General features: G+C 49.9%; 1 protein-coding gene across 9 annotated transcripts in view; it reads left to right on the forward strand.

Moving 5' to 3' along the window:
- KIAA1109 (KIAA1109 ortholog) overlaps positions 1 to 19,648 on the forward strand; it is a 307,652-nt gene that overhangs the window by 257,864 nt on the left and 30,140 nt on the right. For all 9 annotated transcript variants that reach the window (XM_040418406.1, XM_040418409.1, XM_040418408.1 and 6 more), the window contains 7 exons: positions 301 to 438; positions 1,145 to 1,390; positions 12,858 to 13,011; positions 14,698 to 14,855; positions 16,042 to 16,234; positions 16,367 to 16,584; positions 19,179 to 19,430. In XM_040418406.1, the coding sequence (XP_040274340.1) occupies positions 301 to 438; positions 1,145 to 1,390; positions 12,858 to 13,011; positions 14,698 to 14,855; positions 16,042 to 16,234; positions 16,367 to 16,584; positions 19,179 to 19,430 (1,359 nt within the window). The remainder of the gene's footprint in view (positions 1 to 300; positions 439 to 1,144; positions 1,391 to 12,857; positions 13,012 to 14,697; positions 14,856 to 16,041; positions 16,235 to 16,366; positions 16,585 to 19,178; positions 19,431 to 19,648) is intronic.

A 19,648-nucleotide genomic window follows, 5' to 3' on the forward strand; every position in this document is an offset into this window, starting at 1 on the left:
CTACATTGTCTTAAAATATACAGTAAAATCATGTTATGCTCACCTCTTTCTCCAGCCATTGCTTGTTTACACACTGCAGCTGTGGCATGCTTATATATGGAATGTGACCGCTGCAGCCAATCTCTAACCTCAGTGGTCTGACGCTGAGCACACTGGCTGCAGCGGTCATGTGCTGTATACAGTTTGTAAACAGGCAGCAACGGTAGGACCAGAGCAGGGCGTCAGAGAACAGCTCTGGAGAAAGGCTACTATACTTTTGGGCTGAAGTTGAAAAAGCTTATGATCTTTTTTTCCCTATAGCTGTCTGTGACATAGGCTCTGCATCATTTAAGTATGACATGCGCCGTCTCAGTGAAATTTTGGCATTTCCAAGGGCATGGTATAGAAGGAGCATTGCAAGAAGACTTTTTCTTGGTGATCAAACGATCAATCTACCAGGTAAGTGAAACAATTGCACTCTTGTGTTGCGAATCATGTTAAATTCAAGTGAGCCCATAAACCCCCTCCCGCGACTAGTCAAGACCACCCTAAGCTCACCATACAACCGTTCACCCACTCAGTCATGTTAAAGTGAAAATAAAATGCTTATTAGCACTGGACAGGAAGAGGAGTAGGCCTCCTGCATCCTGTTTCCCCCTTTAGTTACCCACACAGTAGTTAGTCCCCTTTCACAGTAGAATGCTCCCTTAGTGCCTCCACACAGTAGAATGTTTTCTTAGTGCCCCCCCCACTTAGTAGTTATGCCCCTTTAGAGCATCAACACAGTAGTTATGCCCCCTTAGTGTGCTTCTTAGTGCCCTCTTTACAGTAGAATGATCCCTTTGTTCACAGTAGAGATGACCCCTTAGTGCTGCCTCAAAGTAAAATGCTCCCTTAGAGTCCCTTCACAGTAGTTATCGCCTCACAAAATTGTCATGCCCCCTTATTGCCTCCAAAAGTAGTCATGCCCCCTTACTGCCCCCACACAGTAGAATGCTCCCTTACAGTAGTGCTGCCTACCTAGCCTAGCCCCATTCTCTGATGAATGGAGAACATCAGCCTGAGAGCCCCCCCCCCGTTGCGGCTGGCCCCATTGCAGATTACATGCTTGCTGTGGTAAATGTTAGATTTCTTGATCCAGTAACAATATGTATCATTGTTCTAGCTTCTGGACCTTGTACTCCTGATTCTGTTGAGGGAGTAAACCAGCATCTCTCTCCTGAATCTTCTCGGAAAGCATACTGTAGAACATGGGAGCAGCCCAGTCAGTCAGTCTCATTCAGCCACATGGCACAGTCACCCAATGTTTTCAATGAACACGCACAAAGCAACAGCATGTCTCCTGCCTCCTTAAAATCTCCAGCTGTGGCTAGATCTAGAAGTGTGTCCGACTCCTCAGTGCCACGTAGGGGTATGTATCTTTATATAGGGACTTAGCAAGGTGCAGTGTGTAAATGTTGCACCCCTCTGCCACACAAGAAGACTTCTAAAATAGCAGTTTTCTCGTGAATGGCATTGGGGGACACAGCACCATGGGTATATGCCCAGCTGCCACTAGGAGGCTGACACTAGAAAGAAAAAGTGTTGGCTCCACCCAGGTGCACAGGCACTAGACTAACCAGTTTTACTCTAGTGTCCGTAGGAGGCAGACATGACCTGCTCTTTTATCGCAGGTTTTGCTGCTTTTTATTGTTTTATTTTTATTCTTTTTTCTTCTGCAGGTCTTGACCTGCTGCAGGTTGGGGCTCCATCGTGGGTTTCCACTTTAGTTGCACCCCCTGCAACCTGCTGCCGGCATTCCCAAGCAAGTGTTGAGTCTGCCGAAGGGGTGACCCTGCGGCGCCCGAAGACGTCGGGACCTCATTAAGGCAGTCAGGGACGCGCTCCGCGTGCAGGAAGATACTTCCTTCTCGGCTCGGGAATCTGTATCATTCCGCCGCTCTAGGCGCCCCACTTTGGTTTTCCCTAACCATGCGGATCTCGAAGCACTCCTGGCTAAGGAGTGGCGTCACCCTGATAGGTGCCTTCAGCTCTCAAAGGGTTCGGACATTCTCTTCCCTTTTTCCGAGGAGTCTGATAATCTGTGGTCGGTCCCACCTCAAGTAGATCCCCAGGTGGCACATCTGGCCAAGGCCACCACCCTTCCTCTGGCTGACGCGGCTTCCTTGTCGGATCCGTCAGACAAGAGGATTGACTCTTTGGCCAAGTCTATCTTTGTGGCAGCAGGTTCCGCTATCCATCCTGCTTTCGCTGCGTCTTGGGTGGCTAAGGCCTGCGTGGTCTGGGCCAAACAGCTTATCCGGTCCTTGCCTCCCGATTCTGCTCAGGGGGATCTCTATGCCCTTGCCTCTCAGATTCTTCAGGCATCCCAGTATATTTGTGATGCCTCCCTGGAATCGGCCCACCGCTCTAGCAGGGCGGCCGCTAACTCTGTGGTCATCCGGCGTACAGTCTGGCTCCGTGCCTGGGCAGCAGATTCTGCCTCCAAGAAGGCACTCATTTCTCTCCCCTTTCTAGGTGGTTTTTGGGAAGCGCTTGGAGGAGCTTATTTCCGAGGCAATGGGCGGAAAAAGTTCCCTCCTGCCCCAGAATCGCCCTTGCTGCCGCCGACCTATGGCGGCATCGCGATCTCAGCGTTTTCACTCCCTTCGGGATTCCTCCTCCCGTCAAGACAAAAAGACAGTCCAGCCTTCCTTCAAGGCCAAGCCCTCCTGGCACGCCCGCCCCAAGCCTTCCAAACCCCAGTCTGCAAAGACATCTTCTGCATGACGGTGTTCCCCCTCTAGTGGGGGGTCGTTTGCTTGCCTCCGGATACAAAATAGATTTTTCCGCCCTTCCCGCGGGTCGGTTCTTCCAATCGGCCGATTTTTTTCAGGCCATTCATTCTCTGCACACTCTTGGAGTGATAGTTCCGGTCCCGTACGTGGAACGCTTTCAGGGGTTTTACTCAAACCTCTTCACTGTTCCCAAGAAGGACGGTTCTCGTCTCCCCATTTTGGATCTGAAGGCACTCAACCATTTTGTCCGGACCTGCCACTTTCGTAAGGAGTCCCTCAGATCTGTGATTGCCTCTCTGGAGGAGGGCGATTTTCTGTTGTCCATCGACATACAGGATGCATACCTGCATATTCCCATAGCCCTGTCTCATTAGAGGTACCTTCGCTTCGCGGTAGGTTCTCTGCATTTTCAATTTGTGGCTCTACCCTTCGGCCTGGCGTCCGCCCCGAGGGCCTTTACAAAGGTATTGGCTCCCCTCATCGCCCTTCTCCGTGCCAGGGGAGTTGCAGTGATACCCTACCTGGACGATCTTTTGGTGAAGGCTCCGTCACGGGAGGACAACTTGTCCAGTCTCCACATCACACCTTTCTGTAATGTCCCAGTTCGGGTGGCTGGTGAACCACCCCAAGTCCTCTCTGGTTCCCTGCCAGAGAATGGTTTTCCTGGGCACGGTCTTCGACACTCACCTCAGGCGAGTGTTCCTTCCCCATGACAAGGAAGCGTCTCTCCAGTCAGGGGTTGCTCGCCTTTGCGAACCGTCCCCTCTGCCCATCAGGACGTGCATGCGTGTTCTGGGACGGATGGTTGCCTCCTTTGAGGCAATTCCCTATGCTCAATTCCACACCCGACCCCTTCAGCTCTCAATCCTCGCCCGGTGGGACAAGTCTCCGTCAGGCCTCGATCGCCTGATCTGCCTTTCCCCCCAGGTCCGCCTAGACTTGCATTGGTGGTTGATCCCCCGCACTGCCTCCCTCGGTAGATCCTTTCTTCCCCGACTTTGGCAGGTGATTTCCACCGATGCCAGCCTGGCGGTTTGGGGGGCGGTCTTCGGGTCTCTCACAGCCCAGGATCAGTGGTCACTGGGGGAGTCTTCACTGCAGATCAATGTCCTGAAGCTCAGGTCCATTTTCTTAGCTTTTTCCCGTTCTACTCCCCTCCTCAGCGGTCTCCCGATCCGGATCTAGACGGACAATTCCATTGCTGTGGCTTATCTGAACCAGCAGGGGGGCACCAGAAGCGCGGCGGTCCTGAAGGAAGCATCCCGCATCCTGCGGGGTGGGCTGAAGAACATGTTTCCGCTCTCTCCGCTGTCCACATCCCCGGAGTCGACAGTTGGGCAGCAGACTTCCTCATACGCCAACGTCTTGACCTGGACAAGTGGTCTCTCCACCCAGAGGTGTTTCTCCAACTCTGCCAGCATTGGGGAACCCCAGACATGGACCTCTTCGCCTCCTGTCTGAACCGCAAGCTTCCGCTTTACGTCGCCAGGTCTCGGGACCCTCAGGCTCTGGCAGTGGACGCCCTTGTCCTTCCATGGTCCTAGTTCAGCCTCCTGTACCTCTTCCCTCCCATTCCCCTTTATCCTCAGGTGCTCAAGCACCTTAAAATTGATCGGCTCCCGGCGATTCTGGTGGACCCTGACTGGCCCAGCAGGGCGTGGTATGCAGAGCTTTTGTTTCTGATCGCCGACGTCCCATGGCAGCTCCCACTGCGTTCCGACCTCCTTTCTCAAGGTCCGCTGTCCCACCCGAGTTTACCTCGGCTTTATTTAACGGCGTGGCTGTTGAGGCCGCAGTCCTGAGGTTCCGCGGTCTCTCAGAGTCTGTCATTCAGTCCATGCTTCACGCACGTAAACCCCAGTCGGCCAAGTTTACCAACGTACCTTGAAGGCTTATTTTGCCTGGTGTGAATCTGGCGAGGTTCACCCTCTTCTTTTTTCCGTCCCTAGGATCCTGGCTTTTCTTCAGGCTGGCTTTGAGAAAGGTCTTCATCTTGCCTCTCTCAAAGGTCAGAACTCGGCCTTGTCTGTTCTTTTCCAAAGGCCCCTGGCTTCCCGTTCCCAGGTGAAAACCTTCCTCCAGGGGGTCGCTCATTGCGTTCCCCCCTTCCGTTCTCCTGTGGAACCTTGGGATTTAAATCTTGTCTTAGACGCCCTTTAGTCCCACCCTTTTGAGCCCTTGAAGGAGATCTCTCTGTCTTGCGTCTCCTTTAAAGTTGCCTTTCTGGTGGCGATTACCTCCATTCGCAGTCTCAGAGTTAGCGGCGCTCTCTTGTCGATCCCCCTTTTTGGTGTTCCCTCTTTTCTTCCCAAGATGGTTTCTTCATTCCACATTAACGAGGAAATAGTTCTGCCCTCTTTCTGCCCCAACCCTTCTCATCCCAGAGAGCGGTCCCTCCACCGCCTGGATGTTGTTCGGGCACTTCAGCTGTATATTCAGTTGACAGAGTCCTTCCGTCGTTCTGACTCCCTCTTTGTGGTTCCCGAGGGCCCCCGTAAGGGTTTACAATCCTCCAAAGCCACCATCTCCCGCTGAAATCGGTCGGCTGTCAAGGAAGCCTATGGGGCGAAGGGTCGTGTTCCCCCTTTTCGATTGACCGCTCACTCCACTAGGGCGGTCGGGGCTTCTTGGGCGGTCCGGCATCAGGCCTCGGCTTCCCAGGTCTGCAAAGCCGCCACCTGGGCCTCAGTTCACACGTTTTCAAAGTTTTACTACATCCATTCCCTGGCCTCTGCTGATGCCAGTCTGGGTCGCAAGGTTCTGCAAGCGGCTGTGCGTTAGGTGATCCGCATGGCTGTTTCTTCCCTATCTCTGGGACTGCTTTGGGGACGTCCCATGGTGCTGTGTGCCCCAATGCCATGCACAAGAAAAATGGATTTTTGTACTTGCCGTAAAATCCTTTTCTCGTTGGATGCATTGGGGGACACAGATCCCACCCTGTTGTTTCATTCTTAGTTCAGGTTTTCCAGTTTTCCCGGGATTCTTTGTTGATGGTCCTCTCTCTGATTTTGGACATGTTGGCTTCTCTCTTTGTTCTGGTTTTTGGTGTTCCTACCGCTTTAGTACCAACTGGTTAGTCTAGTGCCTGTGCAGAGGGTATAGCCCACCTGGGTGGAGCCAACACTTTTTCTTTCTAGTGTCAGCCTCCTAGTGGCAGCTGGGCATATACCCATGGTGCTGTGTCCCCCAATGCCTCCAACGAGAAAAGGATTTTACACTAAGTACAAAAGTAAATTTTTTCAATTGTGCCCCCCTTTATGCTATGTTGTCATTTTTTTTTTTTTTGTTTGTTTTTTTATAGATATACAGTTTTGGATCATTGAGAGCAGTGCTAGATGTTTTGGTTTGGGCTAGCAGTGGTGTTCTTCATTTCTTTTTTATTTTGTTGATATATTTTGCATATTGTACCCCCATAATGTTCATAAAATTGTATTATAACTGGGGCTGACATATTAAGCCCAGTTACAGGCAGAATACAGCCTCCCAAGCTATACTTCAGTGCTGATCTGGGTGCATTGAGATCCTGTAGTTACTCAGCACTTGGCCGTCACAAGATCATCAGGACTGGAGCATAAACTGTAAGCAGAGATGGTAATAAATGTTCTCTGCCTTCTCTATGGGGAGTCTGGGGGGCTCTGACAGCTGACTGTTCTATGATTTCATCTTTGGTTGCAAATATATTTTCTCGCCCATATTCCTTGGGGGACACAGGAAACCATGGGTATAGCTCTGCTCCCTAGGAGGCGTGACACTAAGCGAAAGCTGTAAGCCCCTCCTCCATCAGCTATACCCTTCAGCCTGGAGAAGAGACTGCCAGTTTTTGCTTAGTGTCCAAGGAGGCAAGACACCCCCTGCTTATGCAGGGTTGTTATCCTATGATTTTTATTTTTACGTATTTGTTGTTTTTAACTCGGTTTTTTTCTACCTACAGGGACAACAGAGGCGCATTAGACCCCTCTGTTTCTCCCGGGGTTGAGTTGCGCCAGTGCCGGTAATTCCGCACTGCCGCCTCCCCCACAGAAGACAAGGTGGACCAGGGCAGCCTCGCTCCCCTGCGTCCCGCCAGCTCAGGGTCGCCCGCACGCCAAGTCCCTCCCCCGGCTTCCTGCCACCGCGGTGCCAGGAGCTGAAGGGGCGACCCCCGCTGGATGGACTGAGGGCGAAGACAGCGTATGGTGAGAGTGGCTGCTCCAGCCTCCCCTTCCTCCCTCCCACCGCTGCTACCAACATGGCCACTGTTACATGGCCACTGCTATCCCGGACAACCTCCGCCCCCCCCCCCCCCCCCCCCCCCCGCATATCGGGACGTTACCGGGCTTGGTTGGAGGGCAGTTTATTTGGGCAAGTCCTAGAACGCTGCCTTACAGGGGACGGCTGCAGACTTGCAAGCCGTCTGCTACATCTAGGCGCGGTGGGAGCCGTTTTCCTGAGGCGCCATGTCATGGCCGGCACTTCAACATCCTTGGGGGTTAAAATCATTTTGCCGCGCGCGCGCGGCTCTGCTTCGGCTTCAGCGCGGCAGAGGGGGGGCGGAGCTTCCTTACACATTCAGCTCCGTGCTGCTGCGCTCCGCTACTTCCGGGTTCATCTCTCTGCCGTGCGATCCTGAAGCCATTCAGCTCCGTGCCGCTGCCTCTCCTCCACAGCCTCCTCAGTCTGTTCCCCATTACAGCTGCCGCTTGTATCTCCGGGTCTGGTAGGACTGTTTAACCCCCTCCGTGCCACAGTATTGTTGCTTGGTTCTCACTTTTAAGTGCAACATCTTTCCACCATGTCAGACCCTTCTGCAGCCGCCAAGCCATGGTACCATGCCTGTACTGCTTGTAGGGAACCCTTTCCCCGGGGGCAGTCTGATCCGCACTGTGCTGCATGCCGAGCTCCACCGCAGCCTCAGTCGCCCGCTGTGTCGCTCCCTGCTTCCTCTGACCCGCCTGACTGGGCTAGATCCCTGTCCCAGGCCGTGGAAAGCCTCACTCATGTCGTGGGCCGCCTAATAGACAGGCCACCTACCCCGCAGGACGCCACTCTGACTGTCGCGCCCTCCGGGTCCACTGCTTCTGCCGCTGCAGCGGGTTCACCCTCTCCTAGTGACCCCTCCCGAGCTAGGCACTCTCAGAAGCGTATTAGAGTAGAGCGAGCCTCCTCCTCGGATGCCTCCCTCTCCCCGCCACGCGTGCGCACCCAGACGAGCCTCTCCTCTCCAAAGGATTCGCTCTCTGAAGGTGAATTGGCGGCTTCAGATTTGGAAATGGACTCGGCCCTGCCGTCCAAGCTAGCCTCAGCGATGGGTCAACTCATCTCTGATATACGTGACACCTTTAAGGTGCAGGATGACCCCCCTAGCTCGGACGCAGCTAGCGTCTCCTTTATCAGACCCAGGCAGGCCTCAAAAGTCTTTCCAATCCACTCTGATTTCTCCTCCGTGGTGTCTAAGGCTTGGGCTCGCCCGGACGCCCGTTTTGTCAACCCAAAGAAGCTGGACATTTGCTATCCTTTTCCAGCCGATGTCGTGGCCACATGGTCCTCCCCACCCAAGGTGGACCCCCCTGTGGCCCGGCTGTCAAAGAACACGGCCATCCCTGTTCCCGACGGGTCCTCTCTTCAGTCAGCGGAGGACCGTCGCATGGAGACCCTGTCCAAGGGCATTTTTGCTGCCTCCGGTTCTGCCCTCAGACCGTTTTTTTTTTTTTTTTTTGCCTCTGCTTGGGCAGGGAAAGCAATCTCTGCTTGGGGTACACAGCTGGAACAGGAGTTGGACTCGGACATCCCCATCCAGGACCTACGTTCCTTGGCCCAGCTTATTATTCGGGCCGGGAATTTTGTCTGTGAGGCCTCCCTTGATGCGGGAGCCCTTATTGCACGCTCCTCCGCCCTGGCAGTTGCCGTCAGGAGGGAGCTCTGGCTGAAGGTCTGGAAAGCGGACGCTGCCTCCAAACGTTCCTTGGCGGGGCTACCGTTTGCGGGTTCCCGCCTTTTCGGGGTCCGCTTAGACGAACTTATTTCAGAGGCCACGGGTGGTAAAAGCACCCATCTTCCTCAACCCCAAGCCAGGGGCGCCCCCCACGGACGCCCTGGTGCGTCTCGTTTTCGGTCCTCCCGCAGGGCCTCTGGGGCTCCCACCACAGCTGCCGCTTCGGCTCCTCCCCAGGACAAGCGTAGGAAGCCGTTTTTTCGGGCGCAGCCCTCCTGGCGCAAGCCGCAGGCTGCCCGCACACCCGCAGCAAAACAGTCCTCTGCCTGAAGGCGCGCCCCCACCCACCCGGGTGGGGGGCCGGCTCCTCCTTTTCAAGGACGTCTGGATGGCTCACGTCTCGGACGCCTGGGCCCTCGAAATTGTGTCCTCCGGATACAAAATCGAATTTGCATCCTTCCCTCCGGATCGTTTCTTTCGCTCCCGCCCCACGCGAGACCCGAAAGACGCGGCTGCGTTCTCCGCGGCCGTTCAAGCCTTACTGGACAGGGGGGTGATTACCCCCGTTCCTCTAGAGGAAAGATTCCAAGGGTTCTACTCGAACCTCTTTGTAGTTCCCAAGAAGGGAGGTTCGGTGCGGCCCATTTTGGACCTCAAAAAGCTCAACCGTTTTCTCCTCCTTCGACGGTTTCGGATGGAGTCCCTCCGCTCCGCGGTGGCCTCCCTGGAGCAGGGAGATTTCATGTCTTCCATCGATATACAGGATGCCTACCTCCATGTTCCGGTAGCCCAGTGTCACCATCGCTTCCTTCGATTCGCCGTGGGGGACCTCCACTTCCAATTTGTCGCCCTTCCCTTTGGACTGGCAACAGCCCCCCGGGTGTTCACCAAGGTCCTGGCCCCGGTTTTAGCCTTACTCCGTTCCAGGGGTGTTTTTCTGCTACCGTACTTGGACGATACCCTCATCAAGGCTCCGTCCCTTTCTCAAGCGGTTGCCAGCGTGGATCTCACTCTAGAGACTCTGGCGAGGTTCGGTTGGGTCATCAACTTCCCCAAGTCCTCCCTTCCCCCCTCCAGACAACTCGTCTTCCTGGGGATGCTTTTAGACACGGGAGCGGCGGAGGTACGTCTTCCCTCGGAAAAACGTCTGATCCTCCGTGGGGCGGTTCGGGGTCTCCTTCTCCACCGTCGACCGTCCTTCCGCTTCTGCATGCGGGTACTGGGGCAGATGGTTGCCTGTTTCGAGGCGATCCCATTTGCACAGTTTCACTCCCGCCCTCTCCAACGGGCGATCCTCTCCTCCTGGGACAAATCGCCGCAGTCTCTGGATCATCCCTTCCATCTTTCGCCTCCGGTGCGGTCATCTCTCCGCTGGTGGTTACAGTCCCCTCTTCTGGGCAGGTCCTTTCTGCCACTCAACTGGTTGGTGGTTACAACCGATGCCAGTCTCTCGGGCTGGGGAGGCGTGTTTCCTCCCCGATCCGTCCAGGGCATTTGGTCTCCATCGGAGTCCAAACTCTCGATCAATGTCCTGGAACTGAGAGCGGCCCTTCTGTCTCTACGACACTGGACTCATCTGCTGAAGGGTCATCCAGTTCGTGTACAATCAGACAACGCCACGGCCGTGGCGTACATAAACCACCAGGGGGGCACTCGCAGCGCTGCAGCGATGCGGGAGGTCACCAGCATTCTCCGTTGGGCGGAAGCCCACGTCCCGGCCCTATCTGCAATTTTTATTCCAGGGGTGGACAATTGGGAGGCGGACTTCCTCAGTCGCACCACCGTCGACCCCGGCGAGTGGTCTCTTCACCCGGAGGTATTCGAGGCCATTTGCCTTCGTTGGGGCAGTCCGGACGTGGACCTCATGGCCTCAAAATTCAATCACAAGGTCCCCGCCTATCTGTCCAGGGCCAGGGATCCGGGAGCTTGCGGAGCCGACGCCCTCGTTCTTCCTTGGCGAGGCTTCGCGCGCCCATACATATTCCCTCCCATCCCTCTCCTGCCCAAGGTCCTTCGGAAGATCGCGGCGGAAGGCGTCTCGGTGATTCTGGTCGCTCCGGACTGGCCCCGCCGGTCTTGGTATGCCGACCTCATGCTGCTCCTGGCAGACGCGCCCTGGCCACTGCCCGCCAGGGAAGATCTTCTCTCTCAGGGACCGATCTTCCACCCGCGTTTAGGGTCCCTACGTTTGACGGCGTGGTTGTTGAGACCACCATCCTGACACGTAGGGGCTTTTCTGCGGACGTCGTCCGCACCATGATCCGCGCACGTAAGCCGTCCTCTTCTAGGATCTATTATAGGACCTGGAGGACTTTTTTGGGGTTCTGTGCCGATCTGGGGATTCCTCCGCTCCGCTTTTCTCTCCCCACCGTTTTGTCCTTCCTGCAGAGCGGACTGGCCCAAGGTCTAGGCCTTAGTTCTTTGAAGGGTCAGGTATCTGCGCTGTCCATTTTGTTTCAGCGCCCTCTGGCCCCCCTTGGTCCTGTCAAGACCTTCCTTCAGGGCGTGGCTCACGCGGTTCCCCCGTATCGCCCTCCGGTACCGCCCTGGGACCTGAACCTGGTTCTCTCAGCGCTCCAGGCTTCTCCTTTCGAGCCTCTGCGGACGGTTTCCTGGCGACTTCTGTCCTGCAAGGTTATTTTCCTTGTAGCCATCACCTCTCTTCGGAGGGTGTCCGAATTGGCTGCACTCTCCTGTCTGGAACCTTTCCTAGTGTTCCACCAGGACAAGGTGGTTCTTCGTCCGGTCCCTTCCTTCCTTCCTAAGGTGGTCTCCGCCTTTCATCTGAACGAGGACATCGTTCTCCCCTCTTTGTGTCCTTCCCCTTCCCATCCGCGGGAGAGGAAGCTTCATCGCCTGGACGTTGTCAGGGCGCTCAAGATTTACCTGGAAGTAACCAGCTCTTTCAGGCATACTGACTCGCTCTTTGTGGTCCCGGAAGGGTCGCGCAGAGGGATGGCGGCATCCAAAGTTGCTATCGCTCGTTTTGTCAAGATGGCTGTTACTGAGGCTTATCTCGCCAAGGGCAGGGTTCCTCCCCTTGGTGTTACCGCTCACTCCACTAGAGCGGTCGGGGCTTCCTGGGCTCAGAGAAATCGGGCTTCTTCGGAGCAGATTTGCAAGGCGGCCACTTGGTCCTCCTTGCACACCTTCACCAAGTTCTACAGGGTGCATACTCATGCGTCGGCTGACGCTGCTTTAGGCCGTCTGGTGTTGCAGGCGGCAGTTGATTGATGCCTCTGGTGTTGGTTGAGTTTGTTCTGGTCCCTCCCTTCTGGGACTGCTCTGGAACGTCCCATGGTTTCCTGTGTCCCCCAAGGAATATGGGCGAGAAAAGGAGACTTTTGTATTACTTACCAGTAAAGTCTCTTTCTCGCTCTTCCTTGGGGGACACAGCACCCGCCCTTCATTGGGTTACAGTTGTGGTTCCGGCTTGGTTGCCCCCGTTGGGGCTCGACGGTTCTTTTTCCGGTTGGTGGTTATCTTTCACTACTTGGACACGCAACTGGCAGTCTCTTCTCCAGGCTGAAGGGTATAGCTGATGGAGGAGGGGCTTACAGCTTTCGCTTAGTGTCACGCCTCCTAGGGAGCAGAGCTATACCCATGGTTTCCTGTGTCCCCCAAGGAAGAGCGAGAAAGAGACTTTACTGGTAAGTAATACAAAAGTCTCCTTATTGCTGAGTTGTGAATTACTTTTATGTCTATTTGGGTGATTTCACACATAGCAGGCTTATGGTTGTGGTTCATGGTGTTTTAACAGTGTTTTTTTAGGAGCAAGTTTTATAGGCGTTTTTCTCATAGGCTTATAGGACAAAAAGGGGGAAAAACCACATTGCAAACGTAGCAAGTGGAAAAAAGCTGCTGAAAACACAAAATAAATTATTTTAATTTTTTTATTTTTTTTACAAGCTGAAGGAGGCCTCAGGGAGTTATATCAAATTAGGAAGTACTTGGTGCTGACTTACCTAGTTGTACTTGATGACAAGAACTATGTTTTCTGTTTTTTTGCACAATGGATCAGGATCCATTGCATTTGTATTTATATTGAATTCAAGATAATGTATTGATACTGTGGCCAGAATGTTTTTATTTTTTTTTCATTACAGTCTGCTTTGTTTTCTGTACCACCAATGTCCAGCAGCAAAATCATATGTTGTTACTGATCTTGTTTCTGTGTTTTTCTCATTCAGATTCCGTCACTAAGACCTCAACACCTTCATTTAGCAAGGCCAGCAAACCATCAAGCCAGCAGGGGTCTCCATGGGAAACGCTTGTTGTTTTTGCTATCAATCTGAAACAGTTAAATGTTCAAATGAATATGAGTAATGTTATGGGAAATACAACGTAAGTGGATATAACTCTCTGTACTGATTTAGGACCACAGTGTTCACAATACAACACAACGTACACTCTTAGTCCATATTTACAGCCTGTGTTGATTGGAGCATATGTGCACTATGCTTCTTTCAGTAGATATATTAAGATCTACGCATGGTATTAGATCTAAACCTGCTATTAGTGCACTCATGTCCTTTTTAGTAAGCTGAATGGAGAGGTTGGGGAGCTGAGAGTTGTCCAGCCTCTCATGGAATAAAGGGGCAGATTTACTAATACTGTCAAACGCTGCACTGTCTAAGAATTCGAATTCCACGCTACTTATAAGTTGGTGTAGTATTACTCCAAAAATGCGCCAAAATGCAAAATGGTTTTCACCAAAATGCCTCTTTCTCACTAAGCCACACCCCTTTCAGCGCTCTGTTGTTTCCCAGCCGGATGGTGGTCGGAACTGTGTCTCATCTTGCCTTAGTAACGGCGAGATTAGACAACCCCGTTAATTCCTTAAAGGGGTTGTTTCATCTGGACATTAATGGCATAACCCAGAGGTGGAACCCAGTCTTAAAGAGGACCTTTCACCAGAATAAAACATCTAAACTAACTATACAGACATGTAGAGCGGCGCCCAGGGATCCCCCTGCACTTACTGTTATCCCTGGGCGCCGCTCCGTTCGCCCGGGATAGGCTCCGGTATCTTCATAGTTAGGCTCCACCCAGGGGAACCTGACGGCGTCTCTTTCTCCTATGCTGTAGCGCTGGCCAATCGCAGCGCTCAGCTCATAGCCTGAGAGAAAAAAAGCCTCTCAGGCTATGAGCTGAGCTCTGCGATTGGCCAGCGCTACAGCATAGGAGAAAGAGACGCCGTCAGGTTCCCCTGGGTGGAGCCTAACTATGAAGATACCGGAGCCTATCCCGGGCGAACGGAGCGGCGCCCAGGGATAACAGTAAGTGCAGGGGGATCCCTGGGCGCCGCTCTACATGTCTGTATAGTTAGTTTAGATGTTTTATTCTGGTGAAAGGTCCTCTTTAAGAACAGGGCTCCAAATGTGAATAGAGAGGAGGCTGCACATGTGCTCCATCACATCCTCTCACTGCTACTTATGAAAATAACAAGTGAGCGTGCTCAGCTTTTTTCAGAAGTCTTGTGGCCAGCAAATGGAGAATGCCGCACATGTGCAGCATGTTCTCTGTTCGTGGCTGGGCACCATTTTTAAGGAAAGAGGAGGTCCCAGAGGTGCAACCTGCAATATGCCAACAAAGACCCAAATGGGAAATTCCCCTTTTATTGCAAGACATCAGGTCAGCCCCAAATACAAAACAGGGCTGAAAAGTCTATAAGCAATAGCTATGGTTGATGTTTCCTGAGCCCTGCAGTCTTTTCTGTTGTTACTGGCTTTGCTGTCAGGAAGTTCCTGCTAATCATTATGTTGCTCCTCAATTTGGATGTATGGGATATTGTATTAGGTTGGTGCATTTTTGCCACATATTTATGATTTGTCCAGTTCTTAGCTAAAAAGAGCAATGCAATAAAATCAGATGGTTCTTTTATTTTATTGCATTGCCTGCCATTGCCCTGTTTTACTTTGAAACTGGACAGCCCCTTTCATTTTTTATGCATATATACAACTTGTTGACAGCTTTGTGGAGCAAGTAGATAACAAATATACATGTTACAACAAATTGCATTGTTCTCAGATGGACCACAAGTGGACTAAAAAGCCAAGGCCGTCTGTCTGTGGGAAGTAACCGAGATCGGGAAATCAGCATGTCTGTAGGCCTAGGAAGATCTCAGTTGGACTCCAGAGGGGGAGTCGTCGGTGGTACAATAGACGTTAACACCTTGGAAATGGTTGGTAAGTTGACCTACAAACTATTCAGTCACTTTTTGAATGCAATTCTATTTTGCTACACATGGATATATAGATAGGCAGCTTGTATTATTTACATTTTTGTTGCACTGGTGTGTCCCTGATGAGGAGTGTGGCGATGCACTAACTTTGTGAATACAGCGGACATATAACTTCTTCAATGCAGGGGACTCATATCAATGGAGACAGACCTGTCCATATAATATCCTGCGCTTTAAGGGTGCTTTCACACTTGCGTTTTTCTTTTCCGGCACTGAGTTCCGTCAAAGGGGCTCAATGCCGGAAAAGAACTGATCAGTTTCATCCCCATGCATTCTGAATGGAGAGAAATCCGTTCAGGATGCATCAGGATGTCTTCAGTTCAGTCACTGTCAGGCGTTTTGGACGGAGGAAATACCGCAGCATGCTGCGGTATTATCTCCATCCAAAATGCCTGATCAGATGCCGGATCTGGCATTAATTTAGATTGACATGTATTAGTTCCGGATCCAGCATTGAGAAACAGACCGGGAAAACTGTGAAAAAAAATACAAGACGGATCCGTCTATCCGCATGACAAGCGGAGAGACGGGGTCCGTTCTTGCAATGCATTTGTGAGACGGATCCACATCCGGATAAGTCTCACAAATGCTGTCAGTAACATCCAGATCGGCGGATCCGGCAGGCAGTTCCGACAACAGAACTGCTTGCCGGATCACACTGCCGCAAGTGTGAAAGTAGCCTAAGGGGTTGTCTCACTTCAGCAAATGGCATTTATCACGTAGACATAGTTAGCACAAAGCACTTACTAATGTGTTGTAAATTTTCCATACACTTTATACACTGCTGCAATCCAGCAATGATGGCCATGTTTGTGCATGTGGGAGCGCACATAGGCACGCATGCGCAGCAGTGTCTATCCAGGCCACCATCTATTGGAGCAGCAGTGGTGGCCATAACCCCTGGATACGAGCAGGGTATATAATATGATGGAAAAATTAATGTAGCCAGCAAAGGAGACAATATGGACAATCACAATACATTAGTAAGTGCCTTGTATTAACTTTGTCTACATGATAAATGTAATTTGCTGATGTAAGACAACCCCTTTAAATAGGTGACAGATCCACTTTAAGTCTTTAATTTCATTATACTGTCTATTTCATATTATTTATGTATGTCTTTGTAATAGCTCATATTTCAGAACATCCCAATCAACAGCCCAGTCATAAGATCCAGATCACAATGGGCTCCACTGAAGCGCGTGTTGATTACATGGGATCCAGCATCCTTATGGGAATCTTCAGTAATGCAGACCTAAAATTACAGGATGAGTGGAACGTTAACCTGTACACTCCACTGGACACAAGCATATCTGACAAAAGGTATACACACAAGTATTCTGTGTACATGTATGCAGTATGATTTCACTCCTTACTGCAACCAGATTTTAAATAGTTTATTAATAATTTATGTGCATGGAGTTTATTTGTACTTTCATTTGTTTGTTGCTTTAGTGTAATATTTATCCATGGAGACCTGCAGTGGGACATTTTTCAGGTGATGATATCACGGTCAACCACTCCGGACCTCATTAAAATTGGAATGAAGTTGCAGGAATTTTTCACTCAGCAGTTTGACACAAGCAAGCGTGCACTATCCACATGGGGGCCTGTTCCGTACCTGCCACCGAAGGCCGTTGTCACCAATTTGGAGAAGAACTCACGAGAACAATGTATGAGATGCATCACTCTTTGCTTTGTTTTAATTTTTTTTTAAGTGCTGTGTATAACATCAGTTATATAATTTTTATACAGATCTAATATTGTAATAGCGCATAAGATAATTTATGGTTCATCAAACAGTTTTTTTGTGATCTTTTTCATTTAGGTAGCAAAGGCTTAAGGGAATATTATCTGTCTATATAGGCGATGTGTCATTCCAATCTTGCCTGTAATGATAAGAAGATAACTGCAGTAAAGTGATCTGTACAGAACAAGAAGTTATTGGGCTTTTTGGGCTGTGCCAAAACGGCAGGATTTTAGATTTTTTTAAAGTAGATATTGACATGGAAAATTAACTCCTCTTAAGTAAAATTTTCTTAAGAGCAATTTTCTGTTTTTGCGTTTTTGTTTTTTCAGTACACATAGCGGTATGAGGTATTGTTTCTACTTTCTAATGTCATCATTTATTATTGCATATAATGTAGTTGGAAGCTGGAAAAAAAATCCAAATGGGGTGGAATAGGAAAAAACTGTTTCACCACAGTTATATGGGTTTTGTTTTTATGGCTTTCCCTATGCAGCAAAAGTGGCCTGTTAACTTTATTCTACGGGTCACTACAATTACAGTGATACCACATTTATATAGTTTCAATACTTTTTAATAGTTTTCCGAGATTTTTATACCGATGACCTATTCTGAGGACGGGTCATCAGCATCAGATCGTGGGAGTCTGACACCCAGGATGCCCACTGATCAGCTGTCTGACAAGGCACCAGTGCTCTTGGCAGTGCCACGGCCTTCTCTCAGCTTTTCCTAGGCCAGTGATGACATGTTCTTCAGTCACGTGGCCTAGGTGCAGCTCAGCCCCATAGAAGTGAATGGGACTGAGCTGCGATACCAAGCACATATATACAATGTACAGTGCTGTGCTTGGTAAGCTGTGAGAAGGCATCCGCGCTCACAGGAGTGCTAGTGCCCTCTCAAAACAGCTGATCTGTGGGGGTCCAGGGTGTCTTACCTCCACTGATCAGATACTGATTGACCTATCCAGAGGGATAGGACATCAATATAAAAATCTCAGAAAACCCTTTTAAAAATAACTAGAAAAAACTGATTTTTTTTCTTTGCATTGCCATATTCAGACTCCAATAACTTTTTTTTTTATATATATATTTACGTCTAAGGAGCTGTGTGAGGGCTCATTTTTTGTGGGGTGATCTGCAGTATTAATTGATACTATTTTGAAGTGCCTGCACTACCGAGGTTTTACATCACAGATGCCGTGGTCATGATATCGATGATCATGGATATTGCCTTTAGGTGTCTGCTGATTAAAACAACTTGGTAGCTTTGGCCACTGCTCAGATGCTGTTTAAATGCCAGTCTTCCTCCGTACATGTACGGTGGTCGTCCTTAAGGGGTTAAAAATAACGTCACCAAAAATTCTTAAACATATTTTTAAACTTGAAAACATTATTTAAACAATTGGTAATTTTCTGATACATTATCTTTAACGGAGCAGTTAAATTGTAAAGACTTGACTGCCTTGCCATTAGTTTATTTCCATTATTCCTGATGTGAAATTGTCATCCATCCTGTTCTATATGATGGCTGGACAGTGACACAAGACAGGATTCCTGTCTTTCGCAGGAGTTCTCCTCCAGTCAGCTTTGCCAAGAAGTAACATATTGCATGCTAAAACTCTAGTTTTGGTAACTTAACACCAGGTGCCCTCAGAACTTACTAGTTATTTATGTCTATAGAGGCATCATAACAATGCAGTTATTTAGTTATAAGTTTATTTATACTGTGACAGTTTTACCTTAATCTACCGTCTCCTATAGTTCCTCCTATACAGTATTTACAGTATCCAAGAATAAAATGCAAGATGGCCTGGGTCAGCGTGACCATTTCTTTGGGCTGCAATTATCTTTATCTACTTCGGCACAGGAGCTGAATGGTAACTGGATGCAGAAACAAGCAGTCGAATCTCCTGAATGCATTCAGTTATCATTCTGCGTTGAAGTGAATGGAGGCAAGGATAACCCAAGGAAGCAGTCATGTGGGTAGATCATGTGACACACCCATGCCATTTTGCATCCTATGGACTTGCAGAATGCCAGTCTTCAATGTTTACATTGCCAATACCTGGGCAGCCAGGGGCCTTCAGTTTCAGAGCTGGGGTAAAGAATAAAATCAGATGTCTATGGCCTTTTAAGAATATTTTAATATAAAGTGCCCATCCCTTTTAATGTGTACCCACACATATGGTGCTACACTCCTGGATACTGGGTAATAGCCACTGGTGTATGGGGCGACACTCCTGCATACTATGCCTGGAAAGTATTGTGGGCAGGTCCAATGCAATTCATTGTATCCATGCGTGATACTCTCCAGGTGAGGTAGGGTTGTCATGGCCAGTGTAGGCATGTTTTAAGGATAAGAAATTGGCAGAATTGCAGATGTAAAGAAGTTAAATAGAAGTAGATTGTTACAGTAGTAAGCACAATAACATACAGAGGTAAAGTATTAAATGTTTTTATACCCAAAAGAACACAACGTGTATTTCTTTGACCTTTTGTCCTCTAATCATTGTGCTTTCAGTGCTGGATGCTGCTCACCATCGTCACTGGCCAGGAGTACTGAAGATAATATCTGGTTGCCACATATCCTTGTTTCAGATTCCACTCCCAGAAGATACTGTTCAGTTAGGAGGCTCAATGAGCCTACATGGCAATCATATGACTTTAGCATGTTTCCATGGGCCCAATTTCCGGTCGAAATCTTGGGCATTATTTCACCTAGAAGAGCCAAATATTGCATTTTGGACTGAAGCGCAAAAAATTTGGGAAGAAGGTACTTACAAACTTATGAACTGTTTTTTACTTGCTGTCCGTAAATGTTGACCACAAGTGGCAGTCTAGCTATTGAATAAAAGTGTTTGTGAGTGATTTCTGGCTGTGAATAGCTGTGCATACTGTATATTGCTGTATATATCAGTTATTGGGATGGTAGCACATCATAGTATAGTTAAAAGTGATACAGTATTGTTTTATTTTCTCTTGCCTTGAGTG

This window comes from Bufo bufo, chromosome 2 (genome assembly GCF_905171765.1).
Source record: "Bufo bufo chromosome 2, aBufBuf1.1, whole genome shotgun sequence".
In the NCBI taxonomy this organism is placed as follows: Eukaryota; Metazoa; Chordata; class Amphibia; order Anura; family Bufonidae; genus Bufo; species Bufo bufo.